At 38.6% G+C, this 9,376-nt stretch overlaps 1 protein-coding gene across 1 annotated transcript in view; it reads left to right on the top strand.

Moving 5' to 3' along the window:
- Positions 1-2,168: 2,168 nt before the first annotated feature.
- LOC306906660 (inactive dipeptidyl peptidase 10) overlaps positions 2,169-9,376 on the top strand; it is a gene marked incomplete at both ends in the record, with an annotated part of 35,857 nt that continues 28,649 nt past the window's right edge. Inside the window, one exon of the mRNA XM_079478259.1 lies at positions 2,169-2,207. Within this exon, the coding sequence (XP_079334385.1) occupies positions 2,169-2,207 (39 nt within the window). The remainder of the gene's footprint in view (positions 2,208-9,376) is intronic.

The following is a 9,376-nucleotide window of genomic DNA, read 5'->3' as shown; positions in this document are numbered from 1 at the left end:
AAACATAAGAAACGCCTTAGTGCTCGAATTGAAGGGGTTTTAAAGGAATTAATTATTTACAATAATTTATATTAAGTTTGTTTATGGGCTGGTTGTCATGTCACTTTAAATTTGAAACGCCAAACTACCGTTCAAATGTAATTTCTGTTCACCGAGCCTGTATTGATTTGATCAAAAATACAGTAAAAGCCTGTTCTTTTATGTAAGCCTGTTTTGAATAAATATAGTTATGCATATTATGATCAGATATATTGTGTGTTTTGTATAAATTGTATATTTTCGACACGAACCCCCACAAAATAAGTCTTATGGGGGGGAACCCCCATAAGACTTGATTCAATTCGAGCACTGATTAGAACCCATTATAATTTAACATTTTTGTTCACACTGGATGCATCGCAGGTTGTCGTGTCGCGTCCGGTGTGATTTATTTAGCGTGTTGTGCAGCAGCTGTCAGACAGTTTGCACTTTTAAAAGTCTCAACTCATTGAGTCATGTATCATGCTGTTTTGAACGACACGCCACAAGCGTTTTACAGATTTATTCTGGCGCACTCTGTATAGCTGTTTTATAGCTTTTTCATCTAAGATCACGTGTATTTTAGTACTGCTTAAGAAGTGTGCCCAGTGGGAGTCAAAGAAATCCGGCTAAATATACAGTGCTGTATTGTTATGAAGGATTAGTCATTGTTATGTTTCAAAATATGTAGTTGCATTTGCAGTTATGCATTTTCCATACTATGCCTTTTATCTCAAGCAATGTATATTGCATTTAGTTATAGTTTAATAGGGACCTGAACCCATGGGATTGGTTTTGCTAGCACCAGCTGAGCTAACGGACACAGTGTTCTGTTTAAGCAATCCTTTATGTGTGTGAAGTCATACCTCTGCAAAATGATCCATCATGTGGTGGAGCTTTGATGCACTCCACTGGCTGCCAGTTGCTCCCTGCATCGAGTCCAAGGCACTGGTGCTCGTGTGAAGAACAAGCACCCTTCTACCTCCACTCTAAACCTACGTTTTAGTGAGTGAGCGAGCGAGCGAGCCTCTTGGTAACACAAATAGACATAAAATCACTCTCCTGAACCTTCACATTCAGTGTACCTCAATGGCGAAATTACCTTCCCACTCTGTTGAATCCATGCCTTAAAAGTCTATTTCTATTCTATTTCCCTATCTCAGCCGCAGCTTATCATTATGCACGGTTCTAACCAAATGTGTTAAGTTTATTGTGGCACATCTCCCTGGTTTATGTCAGGGACAGGTGTGATATGTTGTGGTTTTCCTTTTTCATGTATTCATTTAGCAGATGCTTGTATCCACAGCGACTTACAAATGAAGGAGGATTCAACATTTTGTCTTAAGTTTAGCTAATTTGTCATTTTTTATAAAACTATACTAAATGTCAATCAATAAATGCAATGTAAATGAATTACTTGCTTTTAGTGTGCCGTTAAAAACCAACCAAGTTATTTAACAAATATTTAAAAGGGATAATTTTCCCCAAAATTAAAATGAAATTAAAATGTCCCCGTGTTTCATTTCAAACGAAATCAAGATATTTTTAATAAAGCTTGTCACCAAAATATCTATATACAGTATGTATATACATATATATATATAAATTAATTTTATTCCATATAAAGGTTTTGAATGGCATGAGGGTGAATAAATGAGAGAATTGTCATGTTTGGATGAACTATCCCTTAATTAAGTAAATTTAGAAATTCATATTTCCTTTCTGTGGAAATGTGCATGCATCTCTCTCTCTCTCTCTCTCTCTCTCTCTCTCTCTCTCTCTCTCTCTCTCTCTCTCTCTCTCTCTCTCTCTCTCTCTCCTCTCTCTCTCTCTCTCTCTCTCTCTCTCTCTCTCTGTCAAATAATCAAATACATGTTGATCACAAAAGGGGTTCAAGCCAGAAGCAGCGCGTCTTGTCTTGATGAATTTTCTTGGTCAATAGCATCCTCGTAACTGTGGCAGAGAGAGGGAGAGAAAGATAGGGAGGGCTGGTTAACTTCACAGCATCCTATTAAAGCGATCTGTCAGTGGGGTGTGTAGCAACTTGCAGCACCAACTAAAACAACGCTTCCAAGTGCTTTAGGAGCAGCAAACAGCATCCGGAGCTCTTCGTGTTGACATTGGGACGCAATTTCTGGACCGTCGCAAACATGATTGCCACCACACAACAGAACATGACCACCGAGCTGGTAAACGGAAGAAACAGCACGTTTTCTTTCTTCTTTCATTTTGCGTAAGAAAGGAATGTAGTCAGACAGGCGATGAAACGACAAGCAGGTATAGATGCTCTCGACACATCTGTGTGAACTAGAGCCGCAGCAGAGCGCGTGCATGCGCGGGGAATATAAATTCGTGCACGCGTCCACTATTTCCTTCTTTTCGTGTTTTCTAAGTGTACACTGTGATGTTTCTGTCAATTTAGCTGCAAAAGTGTCTTAATGCTTGCACGTGTTCAGAACAGGTGTTGTTCAGTTTGATTCAGAATGCTTTTCATTCATACTTTCCCAAGACTCGTCCATCTGTTTCGTTACACCGGTTTACTCTACGTGTACTGCAGTGCATTTTCCGACTGTCGTTACTAACTTCTCATCGATTTTTTTCCTCAAAATTTGCGTCTGGTTTTTGCGTATCGCGAGCTGCGAGCGCTGATTTCAACTGACGTAAACTTGAACCGTTTTAACCTCAATAACGACGTAAACCGCAATAAGATAAAATCCTCCATCTGCAAACATCTGCACTACCGAGCTCATTGCTCATCCTTGGGAATGAAAGAGCTCACAAGAAGAATTCGGTTATTTCCCAGCGGTTTCAGATACTGTATAATATTAACTTATCTGTCTTTCTGATTTTGACTTGAAACATTTGACATCACCCCCTTGCATCTCACTACCAGAAACGATTGCATGCTATTTCGAAAATGTTAAGCATCACGATAACGCATTTTGACAATGAAGAAGTGTGTGATAAGCGCCGGTTCTTTATATAGTGGCAGGTGAGTCATATTTGATGCATCTTCAAATGAACCATAATCTAATCGCCGCGCTCCCTTTATGGCATGCCTCATTTGCATATAGTGTGCCTCGTGCATAAGAACAAACACGCGCTTTTGTCGCGAGAACTGCTGACAAGTGACACCGTGACAAAATGTTATTAAAAGCACGACAGTCTAGATGCACAGTTGTGGAGGAGATACATGATGGCAACCTCCTAGAGAAGAAGCCGAAAAGGAAAACACACAATAGGAGGGATTTCAATTAGAAGCCTATGTCTTTATTGTAGCAGTGGGTGTTAGGCTATAGAGTGAAGAGACTTTGCCCACAGATCTGTTTCAGGCTGATAGGAAATACCCAGAATAATTAGTTTCTTTTGTATTGTATTTCCCTCTCACGCATGAAAAGTAATATTCTGCGCCATTACTGTAATTTGTTTTCAAGTCACTACTTCGCTGATAAAATTCACTTTGCTTTCAGAGGGCACCGATTTCATGAACTCTAAAACAATGTGCTGATAGGATTCTTTAAGCAATACCGACAGGTATTTAAATTATTTAAAGCTTTCCCGGCGTTGAGAATTTGTAGGTTTTGTTTTCCTCTCCTTAGTGTTTTCCGCAAAACTGACAGTTTCCGGCCTGAGAGCTGAAAAATAGGAAGGGACGAGGCTGGAATGCAATGCCTTCGCAGTGGTATTTTATCGACTGGTGGGCATGTGTAGATCAAATATCTAATGTCGGATCGCAACCAGCGGATTGGAATAATCCTTGATGAATTTGAAGAATGGAAGACATTTACAGTTTACAGGGATAAAGTTATTACCAACATATTGATCCAAGCCAATGCTGCATACAGAACACATAGGCACGTGCAGTTTCATAAAAAGACAAAATTGATGTCAAACAGTTCACAGTTCTCTTGAGCAAAATCCATTTATCCAAGTGTTATTCATTAAAAAAAATCCCATAAATCGCTTTTAAATCTACGCGTGAGAACGTATTTTGCGAAAGTATGTTTTGCTTGTTATCTAGATTATTGACAGGTGGAAGGTCCCCAAGAAACCCATCGCTTTGTCACCTACAAAAAATGCTAAGGAGATTGAGCCTCTGCAGGAAGCTCATCAATTATGTAACGCTACTTTGTGTCTTCGATTGGACCTTAAAAACAAGCTTTCCAGTCTTTCCTTGGCTTTTGCTCTCTTCACAAGGAGCTATTTCACATTACGCCTTAATTGTTTCCCTATTCAGGAGGACCTGGATGAAGCACACAGATAGTTAATGCAGTCCTTTTTACAGTTGCATATGCAGCTACGCTTCACGGTCCTACCTAAGTACCCATACTCTATTCACCCCTTCCATAACCCCATAGGCTTTGCCAAATTTCTGAAAACTGTGCGTGACTATGTGTATCTATGAAGGGAAGTGAAATGCACTTCACTTCGTGATGTTATTGTTTTAATAGCCTAAACCCAAGTAAAAAGCAACGCATCTCATTACAGACACGGGAATGCTGTGTTTATGCTGACTTTGTGCTATCCGCTTTAGATTCTGACAATTACCCCTGATCCGATCATGATGGAGTGGGCTTACTGTTTGCCTGAACGGTTCTTAATAAAGCATGTTATGTCTAATGTGTTGCGAGAATTCTAGCGAAACTCCAAAAGCTTAGTGTTTTGTCTTTGTCATAAATCTAGCCAAATCCCAATTAAATGTGAGTCATATTTCTTAGGACGTCTTGCTTGACAGCTGTTAATGATTTATACCCAGCATTCGATGTTAAGCTGACGGTTGCACTTTGTATTCATCAAAGCTTTTTTATTAGGCTTTCAATGCACATCCGTGTACGCTGTGCACAGGAACCTGTTGTATTTTAACAGATTACCTGCAGCCTTTCAAGGTCCTAAAGGTAAGGAAGGCCAAGCTGTACATTAAGAAAGTGAACCTTGAATTTTCCCTTTTTATTAGTGCTGTTTTCAAGTAGTCATCTATGAGCAATTCAAACAAACCCTAAGTTATAAACTGCAGCTTAATGAGTACAAATGTGATATTTTTCTAGGCTGAACTTGTCATTTCCAGCGCATAACAGATGAAATCTCTTAGTCTGCAGAAGGGACCTCAGTCATGTTGAAACCGTAATGTGGAATAAGTGGTCGTGTTAGTTATGTTGTGGCCCAGTAGGAACCCCACTAGCAAGAATTAATCAAGATCACCCTAGCAACAACGCAGTGATGCATTAAACCCACCCCAGAACACCCTAGCAACCACCCACAATACTGTATGTTTGTGGTGCAGAGTTTCGCAGGAGTAAAATCACTGAATTGAGGCTAATCACTATTGTTTACAATCTGCACTTTTGTAGACCACATGTGTTGCCTTTAAAGATATGACTAAATAAAGCATCTCAGCATCTGTTTTACTCTGAGTGATCCGGTAGAGAAGAAGAAAAGTAATGGAGTGAAGCAGCGACTGCAAAAGCAAGATAAGAATCGGTGAGTGTAGTATAGAAAGAACACAAAGAATGCAATTTTTGCAAACCGCTGTATATCTTCAGCTGCAAATGCTTATAACCTCAAAACATCTCAAGGCCATTAATATTTATATTCGGTGGTTTGTGCTTGAGTTGGAGTGATTTGTCAGACAATTTGTAAGTGGTGACATTTTTCTAAATGCATTGTGGGAATTTGCTTGCTCTTATTACCTCGCTAAAGACAAAACAAAAGTGCTTGTCATGTTGCATAGAGCTCACTTATAGTTTGTGTTTGCTTCCCAAAATCATTTAATTGTCCTACGAGACTTCAGTCACATCACACAGTTGCATTACAGAAATGAAGTTGCTTGCAATTACATAAGCAAGTACTGAGTAATGCTAATGGGCGACATTTACTTACAAGGTGAAGTGTGTAATTTTCCAAATGATAAAAGACGTCATCATGTCTCAGCTTAATATGGAGAGACAGTTATAATGTAATTAAGAAATTTGTACTGTAGGTTTATTATGCTGAACTGTCCATGTGAAGCTATCAAAACACAGCAATACCAACCCAACCAATGGTGTGAGATAAAGGTACTATCTGTGTGGTTAGCCAATGACTGACTGGGATTTTCTTTGGAAGGAATTTACTTTAGTGGCATGGAATTTTTAACTAGATTTACCAAACAGGGCAAAATAGCGTTTGAGTACCATTTCAGCGCTGATGGGAGTGGAAATTTCAGTGGGTGATTTACTAACAAGCCGCACATTAAAAAATACAGACGCAATATCTCATTTACATTGACCAACGTAATCTACCAAGAGCAGCGCAAATTTGCGCAGGGTTTAAGACATGAATTTTTGCGGCGTCAAATAATGCCGCAAATACCAGTGCAAAGACGCGAGCAAACCTTAAATCGCGTTTGTGTCTGAAGAGGAAACTCCAACTAAGCATATGCAAAAAGGACAGTCGCGAAAAAATAGCTGTGTCCACGACATTTTTGTGAAATTTTTCTTTGTTCTTTAGTAAATACCGACAGTAGGCCCCTAGTTATTTTACGCCAAAAGAGCCGCAAGCTGTTAGTAAATTTTCAGATTTCTTTAGGAAAGGGCAAAAAAACACGGTACTTTTGAAATGATTACATGCATGTTGTGTTGTCAAAGTTGACAAGCACTTTTCACTACATTTAGTTAGATGTTTGCGAAACCCAGTGACAAATGTAAAGTGTGCCTAATAATAATGATTTATTACAATAAAAAAATATTGTATTGTTGCGCTGTGGTTTTTTGCATTCCATTTTCTATTTTTCTATTGGCTTTCTCACATAAATTATAAGTAAAAATGATATATCACTCTTAAAAAACATTGTATTGTAGAGCTAAGAATATTAGCTTTCCATTTTCTATTTTTTTTATCTGATTTAGCACATAAATTATAAGGAAAAAAGAGCGTTAGCGATTTGTTAATAAATCCATCACTGTTGTTTACTCATATTTGACAAGTGTGATTCACTTACTTGGGTGGCATGCTGTACATAATCTTTGAGTAGTTTTCCTGTCTATGTCTAGAATGAGGGAAACAGGTTCGTGGGGCCCATCGTGCTCCATCCACGGGGTCCTTTGTGAAGCACAGGACATGTGGGCTGTTTGAAAAGTGAAGGCGGTAAGAATTTCTAACTGCCAAAGGAGCACACAGAGGCGGCAATGCCAGAACTGTCATGACTCTGAATCCAGAGTCGTGCTGCCGTTGTGTAACTAAAGGTCTGCAGGTGCCTCCTCTTCATCCAGTGACATTCTTTCAATCCAACCAGTGGCAGCCTTTGCAGGGGCCATCTAACAGAGAGCTCAACTCAGTATCCACAGCAGGGATGGAAATTCGTTTTTCAGATAATGTAATATGCAGATTGTGTAGCCCGGCATTTGCTGATTACATTTTGTAGGTGGTTTTGGCGGGTGTCTTGACAACCTACAGTAGTGCTTTGGATTGGGATGGTATCACGGAAGTGGTGCATGTGGAGTTCACCATATGTTTGGCACCAGTGTGTTGAAATCAAGGGCGGCCATCAATGCCCAGGGCTTGCTGCAGCTGGTCTGTTTTAGTGGTTAGAATAAATGGACACTGCATCCCAAACCGCTTAATGTTTGTCCTAAATAGTATTTATAATAAGGATTAGTGTGTCCTAATTCATGGTATACTGAAATAAGCATCCTTAAAACGCTGACATATGGCACCAGTGAGCTTACCGCCGCGGCCCACGTTTGATTCCCGTCTCAACTGTTCTTTGCTGGTCCCGCTCCCCATGAAAGCCCAACGCTTTCCTGTCTACTCTCCACTGTCCTGTCTCAGTAAAGACAAAAAAAACTTATACTTATGTACTTTCCTACCCAAAATAGTATCACAAAAATAGTACATTGTAGTGCATAATATAAGTAGGGGAAGTAGGATGTACCATATGTTATACCGTAGTGTTTAAAAAAGCATGTGCTTTTTCAACGTTTTTAATATTTTCTATACCAGTTTTATATGCAGAGTCAACTGTAAGAAAGCCATTTAGAGGTTGATTCTTTTAAAAACGATTCGTTTTTGGTGGTTTTATTTTCAATGAGTTTGAGCCTGATTGGCTGAAAGCAGTTTATACATTAGCGTATGCCATGCTTATCTTTCGACTCTGTTCGCACAACCATCAACACATTCATTTCAGGAAATTGCTAGGACTGATTTATTGAGAATTTTAACTATATATATACACATATACAGTTTATATATATATATATATATATATATATATACATACATATATATGAAGAGTTTGGTTCCAAAATGAGATAACTCCAAAATGTCGAAAATCATGTTTTTATTATGTTAAAATGTTTTTATTGTGTTAGTTGAGGCTCAAATCAAAACAAACCAACAAACAAAAATGTATATTTATTGGACTGCACAATAAAAAACATGATTTTTTTATTTAAAAACTGAGAACCAAACTCTACACACACATATATATATATATATATATATATATTATTCATTGTGTGATGATAGGAAAAACAACAGAAAGCAATTATTTCCTGGCAGCAATTAGTATGGTGCTTGCGTTGATGAAATTGTTTCTGTCACAATGTTGGTTGCTTGAAAGTCTTTTAAAAAAAGAATAAGAAATGCTGTCAGTAATGTGGATGGATGCTGTTTTTATCCTTTACCCCTGGAGATGTTTTCTAATTGAAACAGTCTGGTTGAGCCAAAGCAAACCATTAGCATTTAAACCTCCAGTAACTTGTGGATGTCATTCACTACGGTCATAAAACGCTGTCTGTAAAACAATTTTAAGACGTAATGCTTCTCTTTTAGGGCTTAATGAAAGAACAACGCGTTCAAGGCAAATCAGATATGTCATCATGTAGCCAGTTCACATCAATCATCACAATTAGACATGGTAGGGCTATGATGAATTTGTCAATATTCATTTGATGTGTAGCCAGTGATCGCTGATGTTTAGAGGATTATGCAGGTTATGCCACCAGGGCTTTGAAAAATCCTCCCTCGGGTTTATTTGAAAGAACTCCAGCAGATGTTCCAGAGTTATGCAGCTCAGGTATTTCTCATTAGCTCTGTGATTCACTCAAAGTGATTCATTCTAGTTTTTCATCAACGCCAAGCGCTATGAATTGAAGAAGCTCTCATCAGGTTTATATATGAATTACTTACGCATCATGGAAGATGCTCAAAGCGGCTGGAAAGCTCTCTGGAGAGCAAAGTGAAAAACTTGGTTGTTGCTCATTCCTTTACTGTTTTCCAGTTAGAAGCTTCCAGCATTTGCAAGCAGCAGTAAAGAACCCACAAAAAAATCACAGACAAGATCTCTTTAGTATTTCAGAAGAGTCCTCAACAAGGTCACAAA

The sequence above is a fragment of the Barbatula barbatula genome (genome assembly GCF_947034865.1).
Source record: "Barbatula barbatula genome assembly, chromosome: 17".
In the NCBI taxonomy this organism is placed as follows: Eukaryota; Metazoa; Chordata; class Actinopteri; order Cypriniformes; family Nemacheilidae; genus Barbatula; species Barbatula barbatula.
The sequence above is the reverse complement of the archived record's forward strand: the minus strand, read 5'-3'. Positions and strand labels throughout refer to the sequence as shown.